Source organism: Eumetopias jubatus, unplaced genomic scaffold (assembly GCF_037043125.1).
Source record: "Eumetopias jubatus isolate StellerSeaLion01/CBP00866 unplaced genomic scaffold, mEumJub1_p1.0 scaffold_2, whole genome shotgun sequence".
Taxonomy (NCBI): Eukaryota; Metazoa; Chordata; class Mammalia; order Carnivora; family Otariidae; genus Eumetopias; species Eumetopias jubatus.
Window position 1 is genome coordinate 190,747,098 of NW_028274808.1, and position 24,419 is coordinate 190,771,516.

The window sequence follows — 24,419 nt, forward strand, 5'->3', positions numbered from 1 at the left end:
TTGCGGTGGGGGAGAGAGAGAGAGAAGCAGACTCCCCGCTGAGCAGGAAGCCTGATGTGGGGCTCAATCCCAGGCCCCCGGGATCATGACCTGAGCTGAAGGCTGATGCTTAACCAGCTGAGCCACCCAGGTGCCCCGAAGACAGTAATTTCTAAGAATTTGGTGTAATTTATGATAATTTAACATCCCATATGCAATGTAATGTTGGGCCACGTGCAATATAGTGTTTCTTAAAGGAGCTTATATAGTAATAATAATAATAATTATTATTTTGGTCAGTCAGAATTATTGAAAGCTGTCATATACAGAGCACTTTTGCAGTATCATCCAGCTTTCCTTTTTTTTCCCCTCCCTATCATCCAGCTTTCTGAGCTCCATTAACCATAGTGACTATTTTATCTTCCTTGTTTTTTCCATCAGTCTTTAAAATCAGTTATGTTTATAGCTTTATTTCCATCTTTTTCCACGTGTCATTCTCTTAGCTTATATCCAGTAATACACGGGAGCAGGTATGAGAGGCATTGTTTTTCTATGCACAGTTACTTTGAGAAAACAAATGAGAAATGCAAATAAAGTATGCTTGTGTTTTTTTTTCATAGACTACTTCCTCATTATTATTGATCTTTGGTAGCTTTGCCTTTTAAAACGTCATTAAAGAAAATTGGCATCCTCAGGCTAGTAAAAATTTCTTTTCTGCTTCTAGATGGGCAATATCAGTGACATTCCTGTTAAAATAGCTTCAAATTCTTTGAAATTGGTCCTTTCCTCTTTATTTAACAAAGTAGGTGAGGTGCATGTTGAAACAAAAGTGTTTTTATAGGTGAACCTATAATTAAACCCATAAAGCTTGTGTGCTCACTCTGAAATGCAGCTTGTGCCTTAGACACCAAGCCAAGACCTGTTGTGTCTAGTTTAATTGTAATTATAACAGGGGATTTAAAAGCATCACACTTACTACATTTAGTTTTCCCACTCCTTCAAAGCAAATTATAGCTGTATTGTGATTAAATATTTGCCATTTGAAAAGGGTTAGGTTAAAGTAATTTGATCATAGCATTTCTGTATTTAAGTTGCTTTGTGAGGGCAAATCAGATATATGGTGTACCTCAAATTCTTTGCAGTCCTTATTGATGAATCTCTTGTAGTTTGTAGTCTGTATTGTAGCATTTCATTTGCATTTTTTTGAAAATTGCTAATGAAGTAATTCATTACAGGAAATGGGACATTCAATGACTGTTTTGTTGTGTTTTTTTTTTTTTAAGATTTTATTTATTTGACAGAGACACAGCGAGAGAGGGAACACGAGCAGGGGGAGTGGGAGAGGGAGAAGCAGGCTTCCTGCGGAGCAAGGAGCCCGATGCGGGGCTCGATCCCAGGACCCTAGGATCATGACCTGAGCCGAAGGCAGATACTTAATGACTGAGCCACCCAGGCGCCCCTCAATGACTGTTTTTTAAAATAGTTGCTGACAAAAGATTGCTGATAAATGTACACCAACATTAGAAATGTTTACAGTGTCTCAACTGGCTCACAAATAGTAGTAGGTTTGGCCACCTGTGGTTACAGAAGTTAGTTTTCACAGACCTCTTATACCAAATGTGAAAATCAAAGAGGGAGCACAAGGAAAATATTGACAGGAGTCCTAATACATGAATGGAACGTGTTGTGAGATTTGTGTGTGTCATTAAAAATGCCTTGGAGATCTCATAATCTGGCCGACTCTACACTTGAAGCTGTATAACCTGCTGGGTTCCTTTTTCAAATGATGCTTCTTATGCTACAAAGTGAGTATTGTTTTTTCTGTGACGCCTTTGTAAGAGGAAGTCAGTTCTGTGTTCATTATTGTAGTTCCCACTGATGAAGTATGATTTGGGCCATGATAGTTTAATCCTACGGGTTCTTAACAAGTTGAACATCCCCATGTTACCACTAATCCATGTTATTTCCTTTTCACATCTTGAAAGCAGGAAGGAGTGGACTTTAGGCACTGGATTTTATTTATAGAAATGCGATTGTAATTTCTTATTGCATTTGTTCTTAACAGCCTTTAATGTTAAAGTTTTTCTTTTTTTTTAATTTCAGAAGCGGAAGTGTCAGAACAATCCACAGGTATAACCCATCTTCCTCCTGAGGTAATGCTGTCAATTTTCAGTTACCTTAATCCTCAAGAATTGTGTCGATGCAGTCAAGTAAGCACTAAATGGTCTCAGCTCGCAAAAACTGGATCACTTTGGAAACATCTTTACCCTGTTCATTGGGCTAGAGGTAGGTAAATGAGACTTTTAGTTTGTTTTAAAAATTACTTCAATCTATTTTTTAAAATGATTACTTGTAGACATTAATAAGCAGGGTCAGGGAGGGAAATTCTGAGAGGTCAACCAAAAAGGAGATTTCACAGTTAGATGATGTGTTTTTTGTAAACACTTTTGAAAAACTAGCAATGCTGAAGTATTCGTGGGTGATTTATGTGATGTGCGCAATTTCTTTTAAGATAATTAAGAAACAAATAGGGGCGCCTGGGTGGCTCAGTTGGTTAAGCGATTGCCTTCGGCTCAGGTCATGATCCTGGAGTCCCGGGATCGAGTCCCACATCGGGCTCCCTGCTCAGCAGGGAGTCTGCTTCTCCCTCTGACTCTCCTCCCTCTCATGTTCTCTGTCTCTCATTCTTTCTCAAATAAATAAATAAAATCTTATAAAAAAAAAGATAAGAAACAAATAGGGGAGAGAATGCAAAATAATTGGCAAAATGTTGATAATTGTTGAAGATCAATGATGAGGTCGTGGGTATTCATTATGCTAATTTTTATGCTAATTTTTAAATGCTACTTCTACTTTTGCCTGTATTTGGAGTTAAAATGAAATTAACTTGTCAGAAGCTTTAAATAATTAGATTATTTAAAAATATAGAATAAATTCTATAGAATTTAAAGATGGGGCACTTATGGCTGCCTTGGTAGTGGCTTAAAATAACTGAATCTGTTTTGTCTTTAGCATGTTTTTTTGTGATTGGTAATGCCTCATTCTAAATCACAATTTCATATTTATTTCATTGTGGTAAGTTACTTTTACATGTAAACAAAGAAAATTTTCTTTTCATGAGCATATAGTGCAGTCATGGAGTAAAAGCAAGTAATATGGCATACATTTTTCTATATGAAACTGAATTAAAACAGTTTCTTCTAAGTGACTCTTTTAACTTCACATTTAAATTAAATTTTTTTGTTTTCTATAATTTGTCACTTTGACATGGAGATATATATTTCTCACATAATTAAATTATAAATTTAAAAAATTATTTTTTATGTTAATATATAGCACCTTTAAAATAGCTGTTGTTAGATATTTATTTTTTGAGCAAAGCTATTTGAAGTATTGGATAGACTTACTAAATGATTAGAATTATTATTTTGTGTAGAGTAATTTTTCCTATTGGAAAATGAAACATTGAGAAGGCAAATATGGATATATTTAATACTTTTTTGTTTAGCTCTATTTTAAATTATTAATAACTAAATAGGGATTAATACATAATTAGGTACTATTTGATGTAAAGATCAAATGTAAAAATGCCGTACAAGACTTCTGTGACCTTAACCAGATCTTAACTGTGCTGCTTTTTTTGTTTTTTATATGTTTAAACAAAAAGTTTCAATAAAAATCTTTTTTTTAATTTATTGTGTTTATTTCTTTTTAAATATATTTTTTATTTTTTTAAATGTTTTATTTATTTATTTATTATTATTTATTTATTCATGAGAGAGAGAGAGAGAGAGGCAGAGGCAGAGGGAGAAGGAGGCTTCCCGCTGAGCAGGGAGCCCGATGCAGGACTCGATCCCAGCACCCTGGGATCATGACCTGAGCCGAAGGCAGACGCTTAACCGACTGAGCCACCCAGGCACCCCTATGGTGCTTGTTTCTAGTGACTCTCAGTCAGAATTTATTTTACCACCATCCAGGGAACATTTTGAAATGTCTGGAGACGTTTTTGTTTGTCCCATTTTGGGGGATTTTACAAGCCTCCAGTGAGTAGAGGCCAGGGTTGCTGCTAAACACTGTACTGCAGTGCACAGTGCAGCTCCCCACAGCAAAGAACTACCCAGCCCGGAATGTCAGTACTGTTAACGATTGAGAAATTGTAATTTCAATGTAATATTAAGAGTTCAATAAATTCCGCATTGTCTCTCACTTCACAATTGTGTAATTTAATTGCAGTATATTCTCCAGGATCTTTAAATTTATGATTTAGCTTTACCTTAATCTTTTCCCTTTGACTGTGTTCCTGCCTATCGCTGAATTGCCGACTATTCACTACTGAGCAGAAAGTCTTTGCTTACTTTTGTTTATTAGCTATCCTCATTTGGAGGGTATTGCTGGTGCCAGTGTGAAGCCACAGTAGGGGAAAAAGGTTAAGTTCTTTTCAATGATTTCTAAAATTGCATGTAAGACTATTGATAATTACTTTTCATAATTCTTTTTAGTATGTCTGAAATTCCTTTGCATATTAAGTGTAATTTTTAAACCATAATTGAACATTTCTAACAATTGCTGGCCCATTGCTTAGAGCCTATTTTCTGTGTGCAGAGATTTTTATTGTAAAGAGGTAATTTTTTTTTTTTTTGGTAATGGTAGCCAGTCTAATCTTATTTTGTTCCTCTTTATTTATTTGTTGAGTAGGTGACTGGTATAGTGGTCCAGCAACTGAACTTGATACGGAACCTGATGAGGAATGGGTGAGAAACAGAAAAGATGAAAGTCGTGCTTTTCAGGAGTGGGATGAAGATGCTGATATAGATGAATCTGGTAAGCTGTGTTTGGAATTAAAATTAGTACATGGTTCTTTAGTAATTAATATATTTAACAGTTAAGTGCTTATAAATTATTAGGTGTTAAGATTTACAATTCTAAAGAAATTGGAGTTTATAAGCCTGCTACTTTGTAAAACATTTTTTTTTTAAAGATTTATTTGTTTATTTATTTGAGAGAGACACAGCGAGTGAGGGAACACAAGCAGGGGGGAGTGGGAGAGGGAGAAGCAGGCTTCCCGCAGAGCAGGGATCATGACCTAAGCCGAAGGCAGACGCTAATGACTGAGCCACCCAAGTGCCCCAACTTTGTAAAATTTGAAAGAATAATAAACAAATTTAAAATTTATTCTGTTTAAGTGTATATAGGGTTATTTCCCATCTGTTTTTATATTTAAATGCTTAAATAAAAAAATAATGGTGGTTCTCCTTATTGAAGTAATGTGGATTCATTATAGCACTTTGAAGTTTACAGTGTTTTTTTTAGGACCATTTTATTTGATCAGTTCAGCAATATTTATTGAGTCATCGTGGCCCAGAGGAAGGAGCATGAAGCTGTTGAGTCTGTTTATTCATTTGTAAACAGTCATACCACTTGCCTCACAATGTTGTGGAATTAAGAAGTAATGTATATATGAAAATTCTCCATAAATGATGAGGGATTATAACTAGTGTAGCTGTTCTTACAGCACTGTGGGAGAATTGAAGGATGACTAAGACTTTATCCCTACCCTTACAGAACTCATATGGGAGAGAATTTAGAATACGTAATTCTTTTTTTTTTTTTTAAGATTTTATTTATTTATTTGACAGAGACACAGCGAGAGAGGGAACACAAGCAGGGGGAGTGGGAGAGGGGGAAGCAGGCTTCCCGCTGAGCAGGGAGCCCGATGTGGGGCTCGATCCCAGGACCCTGGGATCCTGACCTGAGCTGAAGGCAGATGCTTAATGACTGAGCCACCCAGGCGCCCCTAGAATAGGTAATTGTTAATTCAAGGTATATAATAAAAAATGCCACAATAGAGGTGCAGAAAGACACTATATGGGAGTGTGGAGGAGGGAGATACAAGTTCTTAGATACTATTCTAGGAAGTAATTACTAAAAGATGGTGAAATCATGAAAAAAAAACCCAACAGATAAGACATTCTAATACCTGGTAAAACTGAAACTGTAGGGAATTTTTATTTATAACTTGCCCACTTAAAAAATATTAAGCTGGGGGCGCCTTGGTGGTGCAGTCAGCTAAGCTTCTGACTCTTGGTTTCTGCTCAGGTGGTGATCTCAGGGTTGTGGGATCCAGCCCCGCATCAGGCTCCATGCTCAGCGGGGAGTCTGCTTGAATTTCTGTCCCTCTCCCCGCACCTCAAAGTAAATAAATAAATCTTAAAAAATAGTAAGCTGGCTTGGCAAAAGAACTAAACGTGGAAAAAGAGGAGTATAAATATAAAGATTATTATTTCAGTACAAGTTTACTTATGTGAAATGAAGTCACCACATTGTGTTATAGTTTTGAACATTTAGAGGATGCTACATAAGGAAAAGGTCTGTTCCAGCTAGATTTGGTGATATGCTTACCCTGTGGCAAGAACTTTCTTGGGCATGAGGTTAATAGTGAATGAAATAGGAAAAAAAAAAAATCCTTGGCCTTAAAATTTGGAGAGAGGAGGGGCGCCTGGGTGGCTCATTCAGTTAAGCATCTGCCTTTGGTGCATGATCTCAGGGTCCTGGGATCAAGCCCCACATTGGGCTCCTTGCTCAGCCAGGAATCTGCTTCTTCCTCTCTGTCTCCCTCTGCCCCTCCACCTGCTTTTCAACTCCCTCTCTCTCAAATAAATAAAATCTAAAAAAAAAAAAAATTTGGATAGTGGAGATAAACGATAAACCCAGGCAAAATATATATGCTATATTGGATAGTGTCAAGTGCCATGGAGCAAAATGAAGTGCCAGGAAGAGAGGAAAGAAATTAAAATTTTAAGTAGGGTGATTAGTTAAGGTCCTCTGAGAAATTTGAGTAAAACCCATGTGCGTTTTAAAGTCTTTACCAAACTTAGTGTATTTGTCTCAACGCTTGAGGATAGCCAAAGAATGCTTATCAATAAGATTCACATTGAAGGTAAAGGTTAAGGCTGTAATGATTGAGCCTTGTTAAGGTAATATATGTGTTCAGCTGTTTGGTGTATCTAAGACTAAACTTTGGATCTACAAACTGTGTTTTATGTTAGCGCTTTTTTAGTTTAGTTGTATTTACTAGTTTTGCAGGAAGATACTGTTCTTCATAGGATGTTTAATTTCTTTTTTTTTTTTTTAAGGATTTCACAGTAAATAATACAGATTTAGATAGAGAGGACCACAGAAACAAAAGAATTATTTGGGAATAAAATTATAGTAGAATAAATAGGGTTTGCTAACAGTCATTTGTATCTCTGCACTTTATACATATGTCTGACTAAACAAGAAATTTATTTATTTATTTTTTTAAAGATTTTATTTATTTATTCATGAGAGACAGAGGGAGAGAGAGAGAGAGAGAGAGAGAGAGAGAGAGAGAAGCAGAGGGAGAAGAAGGCTCTCCACTGAGCAGGGAGCCCGATGCGGGACTCGATCCCAGGACCCCGGGACCATGACCTGAGCTGAAGGCAGATGCCCAACCATCTGAGCCACCCAGGCACCCTGACTAAACAAGAAATTTAAAGATTTTATTTATTCATAAGAGACAGAGAGAGAGAGGCAGAGGGGGAAGCAGGCTCCCTACTGAGCAGGGAGCCCGTTGCGGGACTCGATCCCAGGACCCTGAGATCATGACTCGAGCCGAAGGCAGATGCTTAACTGTCTGAGCCACCCAGGCACCCTAAACAAGAAATTTAGGTAAATCTGTAAATATGGAACCATTAGTCACAAATTCAGAATTTTTCTTTTCATATTTCATTTGTTAGCCACACTCAGTTTTATTTTAAATGAGACTTTCTTAAAAATGAGACTTTCTTAATTTATTCTGTTAAACTATTTTATGTTTAGAGACATTCAGATTAGGTCTTTAGGTAAGCATAATAATAATAGTGTCCTGAGAAAGGTGATACAATTATTAATTCATTCTTTTTAGTGTAGTTTTTTTCCCTTATATCAAATTGGAGTTTGTAGTGTTTTTGTTGTGTTGGTTGTTAACAGTGTGGCATCTTATTGTAAACATCTAAGCTCTACAGAAGTTATTAAGCAAAAACCAAAAGTCATGCTTCTTAAAAATTCTAAGGTACTTTTGTTTGATTCGTTATGACCAGGTCACTCAATTGTTTTAAATCCCTTTTAGCTCTGTGTACCTTTTATTTTTCTAAAATAACAAATGATACTTTTTATCATAGTCATTTTTCTTTTAACATCCTGTATTTTCTTGAAGAGCTTCTACTGTTCTTTAAATATTCACTTTTTTTTCCAAAACTTTTTCAATTTCCTGAAACTGGAGTTATTTTTCTTTCTCTGCTATACTTACCTAATCACCTTCAACCTTGAAGCAAGTGAAAAAAAATCTTCCCTTCATTCTCATTATAAACTTTTTTTTTTCCTTTTGTCTCTTTTTAGTTGATGTCAGACATGTCAAATATTAAGTTCTGGTGAGTGAGACCTTGTCCATTGAAGTTGCTTTGCATACATAAGGGAGTATAAGAATAGCATAAAGTATTAAAAAAAAAGAGAGAGAGGGAAAAGGGGGCGCCTGACTCTTGATCATAGCTTGGGTCTTGATTTCAGGGTCATGTGTTCAAGCCCTGCGTTGGGCTCCACACTGGACATGGAGCCTACTTTAAAAAAAAAAAGAATAGCAAAAAGTATTTCATATTTAATGACTTGGTGATTCCTTGAGTAGCCTAGTTATAATTAGTGGTGTCAAATTCTTAGATTTTTGAATTCATTTTACAGAAGAGTCCGCAGAGGAATCGATTGCTATCAGCATTGCACAAATGGAAAAACGTTTACTTCATGGCTTAATTCATAACATTCTACCATATGTTGGAACTTCAGTAAAAACTATAGTATTAGCATACAGCTCTGCAGTTTCCAGCAAAATGGTATGTATAAATTAGCACTAGTTTGGGTATTAAGAAAAAGTAGCAGTGATCTAAATTTGGTTTACTTATTCCTGAATTTAATGAAGGAAAAAAAAACAGCTGTTTACCCATGAGAGTGTCTTCCCATGGACAGGCGTGCACTGCTAACTTTTCATGTTATTTAATTTCAGTTTTCATAGTAATTTTGGTATAGAGGTACTGTCTACACGTTATAGAAAAGGAAACAGACTAGGAGATGTTAAACAATTTATTCAGTTTCACAGATACTAAGTTAAGTGATGAAACCCAGTTTTTTATGATTCTTTATATATAAGGCTTGGTAAAACAGGCAAGTGAGATTAAATAACTGTTTTACAAGTCTGTCTTGTATAATGTTCTACATTAGAATCTCCTTGGGTATTCCTTAAAAATGTAAATTTCCTGGGTCTAATCTCATGGTTATTAAAACAGATTCTCCAGAGTTTGAGTCCAGAATATATGTAATGCAGAATTGAAGTGATTTTTACATGCACAAAAGCTTGAGAACCACTGGCTTATGTTATTTACTAAGTTATATCTTTCTTAATCCACCCTCCCTACCTTAGGTTAGGCAGATTTTAGAACTTTGTCCTAACTTGGAGCATCTGGATCTGACCCAGACTGACATTTCAGATTCTGCATTTGACAGGTTAGTTATTTTTGAATATTTCAGTATGATAATTTATTTCTACCTATGAATTAGTAGAATTGTTCTGTAGTTTGTTTCCATAATAACAGTTTAATTGTATTATTATTTTTTACTTTCAGAACTCAGTCATGTGTGACTATAACTTGATAGTACCCTCCAGTTCTTTGCTTCTTTGTCCATAGGGTCCAGCCGATCCAGAAACTCAATTTGCATCATCCTGTCATCTTTATAATCCTGTTACTGTGTCTAGACCTTTGAGCCTTGCTGGGCAGTCAATGTAGATTGGCACTATATGTTTTTAAGAAGTTTCCAATTTCATCTGGGCTCCAAATGCCATTTGGCAAAGCTTTCTCTTACATTCTTCATATTCTGGAACTGTGATATTTTCCTCAAGCTACAATCTTCACAGGTTTTATTTCCTTAGATGCCATCACTTTCCTTCTTCTTCTACTTCACCCTTCTCTTTCACACCCTAGCATTTATATCAGCATCTCTCTACCTGTTTCAGAGGGAGAGGTGTACCTTTCTCTGGCTATGGCTAATTCTCTCCCAGTTCCTAGACTTTGTTTCTTCTGGATCTTCTTCCTTTAATCATTAGTTATTCTTTCTTTGGTGTTGTACAGCCTTTCCTCCTGGTTACTTTTTGGAATGATAAGTGAAGTCTCTCCCTTCCATACCTTTCTCCTCTCCTCCCCTTCTGTTAGGTTAGCAATACTCTTAGACCCTAATTACTCTTACTGTCTTTTCCTATCCCTAGCATCTAAAATGATGCCTCACAGTAGATATTCAGTAAATATTTGATTATATTAGATTTTAAATCTTCTAGTTTCTATCTACTCACATACAGTCAAGTGCTTTTGAAGATTTTAACAATATCCACTGATAGTCTTATTATTTCTTAATTATAGTTGGTCTTGGCTTGGTTGCTGCCAGAGTCTTCGGCATCTTGATCTGTCTGGATGTGAAAAAATTACAGATGCGGCTCTAGAGAAGATTTCTAGAGCCCTTGGAATTCTGACATCTCATCAGAGTGGCCTTTTAAAAACTTCTTCAAGCAAAATTACTTCGACTACATGGAAGAATAAAGACATTACCATGCAATCCGCCAAGCAGTATGCTTGTTTGCACGATTTAACTAACAAAGGTATTGGAGAAGAAATGGATAATGAACACCCCTGGACTAAGCCCGTTTCTTCTGACAGTTTCACTTCTCCGTATGTGTGGATGTTAGATGCTGAAGATTTGGCTGATATTGAAGATGCTGTAGAATGGAGACATAGAAATGTTGAAAGTCTTTGTGTAATGGAAACAGCATCCAACTTTAGTTGTTCCTCTGCTGGTTGTTACAGTAAAGATATTGTTGGACTAAGGACTAGTGTCTGTTGGCAGCAGCATTGTGCTTCTCCGGCCTTTGCATATTGTGGTCATTCGTTTTGTTGTACAGGAACAGCTCTAAGAACTGTGTCAGCACTCCCAGAGTCTTCTGCATTGTGTAAAAAAGCATCAAGGACTAGATTGCCTAGAGGAAAAGACTTAATTTACTCTGGGAGTGAAAAATCTGATCAAGAGACTGGACGTGTACTTCTCTTTCTCAGTCTGTCTGGATGTTATCAGATCACAGACCATGGTCTCAGGTAAGTAATCAGTTGCAGAATATTAAGAAATGGACATGCTTGGGGCGCCTGGGTGGCTCAGTTGGTTAAGCGACTGCCTTCGGCTCAGGTCATGATCCTGGAGTCCCGAGATCGAGTCCCACATCGGGCTCCCTGCTCAGCAGGGGGTCTGCTTCTCCCTCTGACCCTCTTCCCTCTCGTGCTCTCTGTCTCTCATTCTCTCTCTATATATAAATAAAATCTTTAAAAAAAAAAAAAAGAAATGGACATGCTTACATTCTCAAATGGAATATTAAAATTTCAGTTAAGTCATTCCTTTTAGCTGATTTGTTTAACCGAAAGAGTTAACCAGAATCTGTCCTACTTCAAAGCATTAGAACAATATAACTTGAGCTCGAAGTTTCATTTCAGTCCATTTAAATTCTTTGTGATATATGGAAGAACATTAAGAGTTTATTTTGTTTTTTTTTTTCAAAGAATTTTTGTTTATTTTTCAGAGAGAGTGTGTGTACGCGCACAAGATGGGGAAGGGCAGAGGGAGAAGCAGACTCCCCGCTGAGCAGGGAGCTTGATGCGAGAATCCCAGGACCCTGGGATCCTGACCTGAGCCGAAGGCAAACACTTAACCAGTTGAGCCACCCAGGCGCCCAGAACATTGAGTTTAATCAATACTTAGCAAATGCCTCCAAATTTTCTAAGGTGCTTTAGAGGGTGAAAAGATAAATGAGATGATAGTTTTTCCCTCAAGGGCTTGTAACAGAAGAAAATAATGTATACCATATTCTGTTGCTGTGTATTATTTTTGTACACTCTTTAAGGGATGTCGAGTAAAAATTCTGTAGGGATCAAAGGAGAGAGAGAGACAGACCTCTCATTCAATTGTAGTAAATGATCAGGAAATTTAATGAGGAAGGGGGCCTGTCTGGATCAGTCACCAGAGCAGCTGACTCTTGATCTCAGGGTTGTGAGTTCAAGCGCCACGTTGGACATGGAGGGAGCGCCTACTTAAAAAAAAAAGAGGAAAAAAATTAAGAAATGACAACTGAATTGAATCTTGAGGAAAAACGAAGGATTTTGGTAGGTGGCAGTTGGAGCAGACACCATTCTTTCCCAGCAGTGGGGATTACTTGAGCACACAGTACACGCAGTAGTAAAGCGCTGTTGTAGTTGCTTTTGTTATTTTGTTGTTATGGCTGTTCTCAGCATTAATAATGTGCAATAATTATTTCATTTGATAGGAACTTTTGGAAATTGTTTATGTGTTTTCTCTTTTACCCTGTAATAGACTTGAATTTTATTAAGGTTCTTTAATAATGGGGTGCTAGATATGTTAAACAATGAAAATTCATCCAACATAAAGCCTAATACTCTTCTCGGAGGTATGATCTTTAGCAGATTAAGTTGGACTCAACAGGGAATGTCTAGAGACTTGGTATTCCAGTTTGGTTGTAGTGAAGGATATGTACTGGGCGATAGTAGGATACAGATTTATAAAAGTAGGTTGGTGATACATAAGTGGAAGGCAGAAAAGCAGAAAAATAGTATTTTTTTTAGTAGCTTTCTGTATTCTTTCTTTAAGAAGCGAGGTCCTTAAAAATATACGTATTTCAGATGTACCCCACATGGTTTAATAATTTACAAAAATGTTTGCAGTTAAAACTTCTATAAATAAGATCCTGTTTAAAATTTATAGGAAAGTTAGCAGAAAAAGGGATCTTTGTAAAGGTTTTTGGAAAGAAAATAATTCTATACTAATTTATTGGCATTAATACTAGAATTTGGCCTATTAAAGGGGTGCAGAATTACATATATTTCATCATTTAGGATTTTCTTTAACTTAAATGAGTCATGGTTTTATATTGGGGATTTTTGGAAACTGTAGAATGTCTGTGGAAGTAATTTAGTGCCATTATATAGCCTTAAGTTTTTACAAAAAGCACTGTTGAGTTGTATTGGAATTGAATAGCCAGAGTTTAGAGTTTTTGGTCTTTGAGCATGATCTACTTGTACTGTCTTTTTAAGTTATAAAGAGACTGCATGGGAGAAATTCTGTATTTTACTTTCTGGTTTTTTTTGTCATTAAAATCTTTAGTAGATTAAATTGATCTCTTTCTTCCTAGAGCAAGGAAGGGTGGAGGTGAAACATTCATTAGCCCAGAGAGGTAGCTCTTCTCAGCAGCTAGATTCTAGTTCATGTTTTATAGGACCCACTTGGAGCTCTCTTAGGTTATGTGTTCCTATGCACAATGTTGGAGAAAATACCGTGGTTCACTCACTTTCGGGCCAGACAGACTTGGTGTAGGTTGATACTGTTTTCTTTTTCTACATAACTGTCTATCTAAAATACTTAACCTGAGCCTTATATAAAACGAATAGATGACACATAGTAGATTTTCAATAAGTAGTAGCAGCTGTGTAATGATTGTTAGTTACCTTTGACATGAGCCTGTGGAAATTGATTACATATTTATATTGTAAGAAGACAGTATATAATATACATAACATACAAAATATGTGTTAATTGACTGTTTATGTTATGGGTAAGGCTTCCAGTCAGTAGTAGGCTACTAGTAGTTAAGTGTTTGGGAGTCAGAAGTTACACTCAGATTTTCTCTTGCGTGAGGTGGGAATTGTTGATGTGTTTACCTCCGAATTGTTCAAGGGTCAACTGTAGATTTGAGTATTACCAGACTTCTTTAATAATCGGATGTCAGATGTATTATAATGAAGAATTTATCCAGCACAAAACCTAATACTTCCCTGCCATTATAAAAGATATTAATATGAAATTATTACAAAAATCTTTCAGAAGTCGTGTACAAGAATGTTTTCCCCTGAGGTAACTGCTGTTGCTGTGGTTTGGCTGCTGTGCATCATTCCCTTAATTTTCTTTTTGTTCAAACTAAGGTGTATAGATTGTAGTTAAAGCAATAGAAAGTAAAAGACAACCATATTCTCATTCCTTTTTAAACTTTTTAATTATATTTTTATATTATATTCCTGATATGGTTTAAGTTGTTTTTGAATGTAAATTGGTTTTAAAGTAAAAGGAATTTTTGGTTCAGTTTAAAACCTATTCATTTTCCAATACCATTATCTTTTTCATTACCACTATACCTTATTAAAACTTGTCTGTGGCTCCATTCAGTTGCATTTTTTTTTCTTTTTTTTTTTTTTCAGTTTTATTTTAAGTAATCTCTACACCCAGTGTGAGGTTCAGACTCACAACCCTGAGATCAAGACTTGCATGCTCTTCTGACTGAGTCAGCCAGGCGCCCCTCAGTTGCATTTTCTTTTTTTTTTTAATTTTTTATTTTTTTAAGTTAAAAAATTTTTTTTACTTTTAATGTTGTGGGTTTTTTTTGGGAGGGGGTACAAAAAGGTGATTTTATTAAAGCACGGGGATAGGACCCGTGAGCAGAAAGAGCTGCTGCCACTTTTACTGTTTTTTAAGTAGGCTCCACACCCATCCTGAAGTCCAGCGTGTAGGGCCCAAACTCAGTACCCTGAGATTCAAGACCTGAGCTGAAGTCGAGTCAGGCACTCAACCAGCTGAGCCACCCACGTGCCCCCAGTTGCATTTTCAACATGTCCAGTTTTATTGTTCAAAGAATGAAATAACACATACAACCTTTTGTAACATTTCAGAGCTACAGTGATATCTGAGCAACTGGCAGTTTTCCTATGTTTTCTTAGTTTTGTTGGTTTTTTTTTTTAAAGATTTTATTTATTTATTTAACTGACAGAGAGAGACAGCTAGAGAAAGAACACAAGCAGGGGGAGTGGGAGAGGGAGAAGCAGGCTTCCCGCGGAGCAGGGAGCCCGATATGGGGCTCGATCCCAGGACCCTGGGATCATGACCTGAGCTGAAGGCAGCCGCTTAACCAACTGAGCCACCCAGGTGCCCCTTGTTGGGATATTTTTAAATAAGCCAGAATTTATTAAAAATTCTGTATAATTAAAAATCGATTTCAAAGGGAGTCAGAATTTTGATTAATATAATTAAGAGGTATCTTCTATTTGCTTTTAGTGAAAAAGGATTTAGAAACTTCTTAGTAAGGTTTGGAAAATGCTAGGAGGGGGTCATATTTCATCTAAAAGAATTATAGAGGGGACGTGTTGTGGGGTTGGGGAACTGGATGATGGACATTAAGGAGGGCACATGATATAATGAGCACTGGGTATTATATAAGACTGATGAATTACTGAACTCTACATCTGAAACTAATAATACATCATATGTTAATTAATTGAATTTAAATAAAAAATGCAAAAAAAAAGCAGAATTATAGGGCTTTATTTGAATACAAGTTTCCTTCCCCACTTTCCTTTAAGGCAGGAAGTGAATTCCTAAGTGAAATTTGAAAAAAAGCATGAAAGTGATTTTTAGTTGTTATTTCACAGTATGATTTTAGCACTTACTAATTTTGATATTAACCTTAGAAATAAGTAAAAAATTTACTGCTATTGGCAATGGAAATAAGTTACATTTCTGCCTTACGGTTTTGCAACTAGTGGTGAAGAGTTTGTATATGAGATATCCTTGAAATAAACACTTGAGTTTGAATTGTTTTTAAAGATTTATTTATTTTAGAGAGAGAGAGAGCGAGCACATGGTGGGGCGGGGCAGAGGGAGAGGGAGAGGGAGAGAGAGTCTTAAGCAGACTGCACTCACTTAGCATGGAGCCCCATGTGGGGCTTGATCTCACGACCTTGAGATCATGACCTGAGCCAAAACCAAGAGTCAAATGCTTAACCACCTGCACCACCTAGGTGCCCCTGACTGAGTTTGAATTTAAGGAAGAATTAATTTTGATGGTGGGGAACCACACAGGAACTATCTTATCTGATATCATTTGGACTGCTGGCTGACTGAAAAAGTCTCCAGTCTGAGTGCAAATGACCTTTTTAGTCAGGTTTCCTGAAGGAATCTTTCTAAATCATTTACATACTTATTGAGCACCTACTATATGTTCTAATTGCTAGGGATCTATAAATAAGACAAATTCCCTGTTTTCATAGAGTTTATAATCTAGTGGTAGTAAAAGACAGTAAACATTAATATCAGACTGTTCTGAAAAAAGTAAAGTTAGTTTATGGAGTAGAGAATACATAGAATGCTCCTTCATATTTGATAAGCAGGAAAGGCTTTGAAAAGAAGCATTTTTTGAGTAGAGATTGGAATAAAGTTAGTGCATTTTATGTGCATTTCTTGGGAAAAAGGCTAAGGAAATAAATGCAAATTTAATTTTTTTGGTGCAATTTTTTTTATTAGTCACCATACAGTACATCATTAGTTTTTTTTTTAAGATTTTTTTTATTTATTCATGAGAGACAGAGACAGAGAGAGAGAGACAGAGAGGCAGAGGGAAAAGCAGACTCCCTGCTGAGCAGGGAGCCCGTTGCGGGACTTGATCCCAGGACCCTGGGATCATGACCTGAGCCGAAGGCAGACGCTTAACCATCTGAGCCACCCAGGCGCCCCATCATTAGTTTTTGATGTAGTGTTCTACGATTCACTGTTTGCAGATAACACCCAGTGCTCCATGCAGTACGTGCCCTCCTTAATACCCCTTACTGGGCTAACCCATCCCCCCACCCCCCTCCCCTCTAAAACCCTCAGTTTGTTTCTCTGAGTCCATAGTCTCTCATGGTTTGTCTCCCTTTCCGATTTCCGCCCCCCTTCATTTTTCTCTTCCTTCTCCTAATGTCCTCCATGCTATTCTTTATGTTCCACAAATAAGTGAAACCATATGATAATTGACTTCTCTGCTTGACTCACTTCACTTAGAGTAATCTCCTCCAGTCCCATCCATGTTGACATAAAAGTTGGGTATTCACCCTTTCTGATGGCTAAGTAATACTCCATTGTATATATGGACCACATCTTCTTTATCCATTCATTTGTTGAAGGGTATCTCGGCTCTTTCCACAGTTTGGCTATTGTAGACATTGCTGCTATGAACATTGGGGTGCATATGGCCCTTCTTTTCACTACATCTGTGTCTTTGGGGTAAATACCCAGTAGTGCAGTTGCTGGGTCATAGGGTAGCTCTATTTTTAATTTTTTGAGGCATCTCCACACTGTTTTCCAAAGTGGCTGTACCAGCATGCATTCCCACCAACAGTGTAAGAGGGTTCTCCTTTCTCCACAGCCTCTCCAACGTTTGTTATTTCTTGCCTTGTCAGTTTTTGCCATTCTAACTGGTGTAAGGTGGTATCTCAGTGTGGTATCTCAATGTGGTTTTGATTTGAATTTCCCTGATGGCTAAAGATGATGAACATTTTTTCATGTGTCTGTTAGTCATTTGTATGTCTTCTTTTGAGAAGTGTCTGTTCATGTCTTCTGCCCATTTTTTGACTTGATTATTTGCTTTTTGGGTGTTGAGTTTGAGAAGTTCTTTATAGATTTTGGAACCAGCCCTTTATCTGATATGTCATTTGCAAATATCTTCTCCCATTCTGTAGGTTGCCTCTTTGTTTTGTTGACTATTTCCTTTTGCTGTGCAGAAGCTTTTTATCTTGATGAAGTCCCAAAAGTTTATTTTCACTTTTGTTTCCCTTGCCTTTGGAGACTTGTCTTGAAAGAAGTTGTTGTGGCCGATGTCGAAGAGGTTACTGCCTTTTTGTATTTATTATGTTGGTTTAAAAATTATTTCAGTTTTTGGCACCTGCGTGGCTCAGTTGGTTAGGCATCGGACCCTTGATCTCAGCTCAGGTCTAGATTGAGGGTTGTGAGTTCAAGCCCTGCATTGGGCTCCACACTGTGTGTGGAGCCTACTTAAAAAATAATAGTAATAAAAATTATTTCAGTTAATCACAATAGTAACTACAACTGGTGTCATTAGGTGTGAGAACAAATAAAACTCACATATGCGTACAACTTAGTATATGGGAACAGAGGTGCTAATTGGGAGCTTTCAGTCCTGCATTAGTCATTATGTTCTATTTAGGGATGGCGGGGTAGCATGAGTTTTGGCACATTGGTTATATGGGGCTTGTTACAAGAACATTGACTATAAAAACATAGATTGAAAATCAAGATTTTTTTTTTTTTTAAGATTTTTATTTGAGAGAGAGAAAGGGTGAGAGAGGGAGCACAAGCAGCGGGGGAGAGGCAGAGGGAGAGGGAGAGATAGACGCTCCACTGAACAGGGAGTGTGATGAGGGACTTGATCCCAGGACCCTGGGATCATGACCTGAACTGAAGGCAAATGCTTAACCCACTGAGCCACGCAGGTGCCCCGAAAATCAATATTTTAAAGTAGATTGAAGCCATAGGGAACAGATAGTGTTATGTGTATAGTCTTAATGCAGCATTTTCAGTTTTTCTAGGAATGAAATAAATCTTGGCTGTTAACTGATTAAAAGTAGCCTCTTAATTAAATTCCCAACCTTCTTTGGCCCCCTCACATTGCCATTATTGTTTTGTTATACACTACTGTTTCTCCTCTTCTTCTTTTTTTTTTTTTTAAAGATTTTAATTTATTTATCTGACAGACAAAGACACAGAGAGAGAGGGAACACAAGCAGGGGGAGTGGGGGAGGGAGAAGCAGGCTTACCGCTGAGCAGGGAGCCCGATGTGGGGCTCGATCCCAGGACCCTGGGATCATGACCTGAGCCTAAGGCAGATGCTTAATGGACTGAGCCACCCAGGTGCCCCTACTGTTTCTCTTCTTGAGCCCAAGGCAACTGCTCTTTTAATTTTTTGCAGACAACATATATTGTTAGGTCTTACTTTTTAAAATTCAGTCAGATATTTCCTGTCATTTAATTGATCTATTTGGGCTATTTACATTTAACATAATTATTGATACGGTTATTTTTATGCCTATCATCTTGCTGTTTGTTTTCCTCTTGTTTTATCTTTTCTTCATTTTGTCTTTTCCTGCTTGTTTTGGATTTTTTAAGTACTTTTTAGCATCTTGTTTTATTTCTTCTGTTGGCTAGTACCTCATTTTAGTGTTTGCTCCAGGGTTTGTATGCATTTTTTTAAAGTCATTGTTTACTAATCCCATCATTGTCATTTATTGGTCTGTTTCTGTTGATTGATTTTTTCCTGATTCTTTGAATGTCTAGTATTTCATTTGATACCAGATAGTGTGAATTATACATTGTTGAATTCTGGATTTTGTTCTTTTTCTTTAAAGATTACTACTTTTGAATCTGCTCTGTAATATTTCTATAACTTGTATATATTTCTGTAACTTTTTTTTCTTATTGCATGTCAATACTTTGTTTAATGTTTCTTTCCCTAGTTGAGGGCAGAACCTGTATTTTACTAATCTTGCATTTTACTGTTTAGGCTTGTGCCTGACATACTTGGGCATTGGTGATAAAAGGTAGATTAGAGTGATCTTCCTAGAATGCATTTTTTTTACTTGTTATTACTCTTCTATCTAAACCTTTCAGTGAGTTTTGTTGTACTTTGGTTAGGTCCGAATTCTTGGCCCTTGCTTACTTCTGTAGTTTATATATATATATATCTTTATATATCTTGTTATCTTCTTAAATCTCTAAATTTTTACCTGGTCACATTCTCACCCCTGCCAAAAAAAAGGCAATAAACAGATAAATGTCACAAACACACACCCACCCACAGAGCCATCCTTTCTCTAGCCATACTCAACTATTTTCTCTTCCTTCAAGGTGCCATATTTCTCATCTTTAGGCATCTGTATTTGCACCGTCTGTAACATACATTTATTGGCTAACTTCTGTTCGTTTCTGTCACAGTTTAAATGTCCCTTCTTGGGGCCCCTGGGTGTCTCAGTCAGTTAAGCGTCTGCCTTCAGCTCAGGTCATGATCCCAGGGTCCTGGGATTGAGCCCCGCATCGGGCTCCCTGCTCCGTGGGGAGCCTGCTTCTCCCTCTCCCTCTTCCTGTCGCTCCTGCTGCTTGTGCTCTCTCTCGCTCTCTGTGTCAAGTAAGTAAGAAATCTTAAAAAAAAAAAAAAACAACCTCTTCTTAGAGGAAACCTTTTTGGACTCCCCTTCTCTCCCCCATCAATACCCTTCTGTATGTTCCCAGGAGACCATCGTATGGTATTATAATTGCATATTTATTTTTGACTTGTTTGATTTCCCATTAAGCTCATTGAGGTCAGTGACTGCACAAGTGGTTTCTTCAAGTACACTGTGAAAAGAAGTTTTATATTCCATGCAGTCAGTCTGTCCTCAGTGTGCTGAAAATTCTTAAATTTTAGGAAATGGAACAGTCTCTGTATTGAAGTTAGCTTCTGAGATCTTTCAGACCACTTTTTTTTTTTCTTTAAGATTTTATTTATTTAGGGGCGCCGGGTGGCTCAGTCGGTTGAGCGTCCAACTCTTGAATTTTGGCTCAGGTCACAATCTCAGGGTCATGAGATAAGGCTCTGCACTCATCTGGGAGTCTACTTGAGAGTTTCCTTACCTTTGCACCTCCCCCACTCCCACCCTGTTCCCACACTCTCTGTCTCTCAAAGTGAATAGATAAATCTTTAAAAAAAAAGATTTTATTTATTTAGAGAGACAGAGTATGTGCACTTGAGTGGGGAGAGGAGCAGGGAGAGAGAGAGAGAGAAGAGAATCTCAAGCAGACACCATACTAAGCATGGAGCCTGGTGCTGGGCTCGATTTCATGATGCTGAGATCATGACCTGAGCTGAAATCAAGAGTCCACTCAACTGACTGAGCCACTCAGGTGCCCAAGACCACTTTTTTTTTTTTTTTTTTAAGTAGACTCCATGTCCATGGTGGAGCCCGGTGAGGGTCTTGAACTCATGGCCCTGAGATTAAGACCTGAGCTGAGATCAAGAGTCCGAGGCTTAACCAACTGAGCCACCCAGGTGCCCCAGACCACTTTTTAAAGGCTGTTTTATTTCTTACTATGAGCTATTCAGCTTTATAGGAAAAAAAGAATTAACTTTAAACCTTGTACTGTCTTCTTTAAAGACCACTGTCTCTAACTGCTGGGGCTCAGTCAAGCCACTGGAGGAGGTCCTGAACTGCCACTGTTGTTAATTTGAAATCTGAAGGGATGGACAAGGAAATTTATGATTTAAAAAAAAAAATCAGTTTAAATAATTTTTTTTTCAGCCAAATGTAAGGGAAAGTATGCATTTAAATCTCCCTTGGGACTTGGGGTTTTGATTGTTTTTTTTAAAAATTATTTATTAGAGGGGAGAAAGCAAGCACAAGAAGGGGGGAGGGGCAGAGGGAGAGGGAGAGAGAGAATCCCAAGCAGACTCCCTGCTGAGCCTGGAGCCCAATGTGGGGTATGATCCCACGACCCTGAGATAATGACTTGAGCCAAAATCAGGAGTCAGACATTCAACCGACTGAGCTACCCACATGCCCTGATAAGTTGTTTTTAATAGATCAGTTTCTCTTTTAAACATGTAGTTAGAAAACTTTAAAATGTCCCATCCGAGTCTTTGCTAGTCAGCAGTCCTTTACGGATTATATAAATATTTCCATAGTTTGTATTTATTTATTTATTTATTTACTTACTTACTTTATTTATTTATTTATTTATCTTTAAAGATTTTTTATTTGTTTGACAGAGAGAGACACAGTGAGAGAGGGAACACAGGCAGGGGGAGTGGGAGAGGGAGAAGCAGGCTTCCCACGGAGCAGGGAGCCCGATGCGGGGCTTGATCCCAGGACCCTGGGACCATGACCTGAGCTGAAGGCAGACACTTAACGACTGAGCCACTCAGGTGCCCCATATTTCCATAGTTTTTAGATACCAGTAATTTATATACTTTTACTTAACTTCCTAATTTTCACGTACCTGTACAATCATGTTAATTTTTTTAACTAAACTTACTGTATTGTTAGTCTCTTGACGTCCCTTTTAAGATAGACTGTTCCAGTTTTCAGTTTTGCTGTTGTACTACTGCTTTAAATATTGTATAGAAAATTGATGTTCTTAATTTTGTTCTTGATATTTTTCAGCTCTGCCATTGTCATTTTAGCTAACTTCTCATTTTATCTATTTATATTGTTTTTATTCTTCTAGGATATACCATTAGGTTTTCATTTTTTACTTACATGTAATTCACTTACCATTAAGTTCATCCTTTTGAAGTATACAAATCAGTGGTTTCAGTAGATTTACAAGGTTGGCAAGCATCACCACTGATTCAGAAACATTTTCATCATACCATAAGGAAACCCTCCACTCTTTAGCAGTTACTCCTCATTCCTCTTTGCTCCCAGCCCCTGGCAACTACCAGTCTACTTTCTGTCTCTATGCCTATTCTGCCTATTTTGGATATTTCATCTAAATAGAATCATACAATATGTGGCCTTTTGTGTCTGGCTTTTTTCACTTAGCATATGTTTTCAAGGTTAATCCTTGTGGTAGCCTTTGTCAGTACTTTATGGCTGTTTAATGCTTATTTATCCACTCATTTTAATTAATTGGAATTTGGGTTGTTTCCACTTTTGGCTATTATGAATGAAGCTGCAGTGAATATTTGTTTGCAAGTTATCATGTGAACATATGTTTTCTTCTCTTGGGTGTACACCTAGGAGAGGATGTGTTGGATCATATGCTAACTGTAACTCTGAGGAACTGACAAAACTAGTCAGTAGTTTTCTTGATAATTTTCACTTAGACAACCTGTAGGAGAATGATTACAATTCCAAGATTCTAAGGATTGAGTTGCTGTAATTTCTTACAAAGGGAAATTTCATAGACTTGTTTATTGAATGTCCTTAGGAAAATTGTAGAAAGTTTTTCTCAGTTAAATGTATTGCTGCCTAAGGATGAGGTGAGTTATCACGTTTTATAGAAATTCTTGAATTGCCTCATTACCAGATTGAAAAATTTGTTAATAGTGGTCCAGTGGGCCATAGAAATACATAAATTTTCATAGATTAATATATTCTAATTGTTGGATTGCTTCTCTTACAGGGTTTTGACTCTGGGAGGAGGGCTGCCTTATTTGGAGCACCTTAATCTCTCTGGTTGTCTTACTGTAACTGGTGCAGGCCTACAGGATTTGGTTTCAGCATGTCCTTCTCTAAACGATGAATACTTTTACTACTGTGACAACATTAACGGTAATGCCTTTTAATAATGAGATAACTTTGAAGGAATGGATTTAAAATTTTTTTGACAGTCCTCATGATTCTTAGGGTTTCTATTTAATTTTCTAGCTAATTACCAAACTTTTTTACTTTCAGAGGTGATTCTTTACATTTGATAAAATTTAAAAATCATGTATGTTTTCATTAATTAGCTTCTATTATAAAGGTAAGTTTTTCTTTCAGATAGGTATTTCAAATATATATTCTTCCAGATTTTTGAGATATGTAATAGTTTAATAAATTCTAAAATGACAAGTTGTAAAAATACTAAAATTCTTTTTTTTTTTTTAAGATTTTATTTATTTGTTTGAGAGAGAGAGAGAAGGAGCAGCGGGGAGGGTCAGAGGGAGAGAGCAGGGAGCCTGATGTGGGACTTGATCCCAGGACCCTGAGATCATGACCTGAGCCGAAGGCAGCTGCTTAACAACTGAGCCACCCAGGCACCCCTAGAAATACTAAAATTCTTATAAAATTGTGGGAAATTCTTCTAGAGTGATATAGCATTCATTAACAATTTAGCGGTACTGATGTAGCTACACCAGTTTCTTAGGGATGATGACTCAGTTTTCTTGTAACACAACTTTAAAAAAAATGCAGTTGAGAAGGGAGGACTTTGGTAATATGAACTTCTTGGGGATCCTGGGTCTGGTTTCAAATCAGTTTCATGGAAGATTGAGGGGGTTGGGGGTGTTTATTGGGGAAGAGGCTGAGATGCTTTAGACATGACTAAAATTCCTACAGTATTTTGGAGATTGATTCCTGAACTTATAACAATCATTGGATAAATATTTATTGATTGTTTTGTTTCTTAAACCTATCCCTACCCTGCAGTGGGCTTGTTGCATATGTTTTTTTCAAGGTACATTCAGTACCCTTTTGGGCTTTTGATAGTCACTGGTAGAGACTGAAGTTTCTAGAAGCACAAAAAGCTTCTCAGTTATTAGTAAGCAAATCAGTCCCTTGTATTTATAACTGGAGAAACATTTACATGGTTCAGATTCTACTATGCACCTGTCTTTTTATATCATATACTGTTTTCTTTGAGAGCCTAAGTCATCTTAAGATGACAAGAAGATCACCTGAGTTTCTCTCAGGGAGAACAATTGAAAGGAACCAGGAAGACTGGAGGAATGGTCTCTTTAATGACATACCTGTAGGCAGAGAAGTTAGCAAATTGCTATTTCTGGGAGATTAGGTTTT

General features: G+C 37.0%; 1 protein-coding gene across 1 annotated transcript in view; it reads left to right on the forward strand.

Annotated features, from left to right (window-relative positions):
• The window catches only part of FBXL5 (F-box and leucine rich repeat protein 5), a 44,949-nt gene that overhangs the window by 14,265 nt on the left and 6,265 nt on the right, over window positions 1–24,419 (forward strand). The window contains exons 5-10 of the mRNA XM_028088269.2: window positions 2,083–2,265; window positions 4,675–4,800; window positions 8,713–8,861; window positions 9,446–9,528; window positions 10,437–11,162; window positions 23,044–23,192. Of these exons, the coding sequence (XP_027944070.1) occupies window positions 2,083–2,265; window positions 4,675–4,800; window positions 8,713–8,861; window positions 9,446–9,528; window positions 10,437–11,162; window positions 23,044–23,192 (1,416 nt within the window). The remainder of the gene's footprint in view (window positions 1–2,082; window positions 2,266–4,674; window positions 4,801–8,712; window positions 8,862–9,445; window positions 9,529–10,436; window positions 11,163–23,043; window positions 23,193–24,419) is intronic.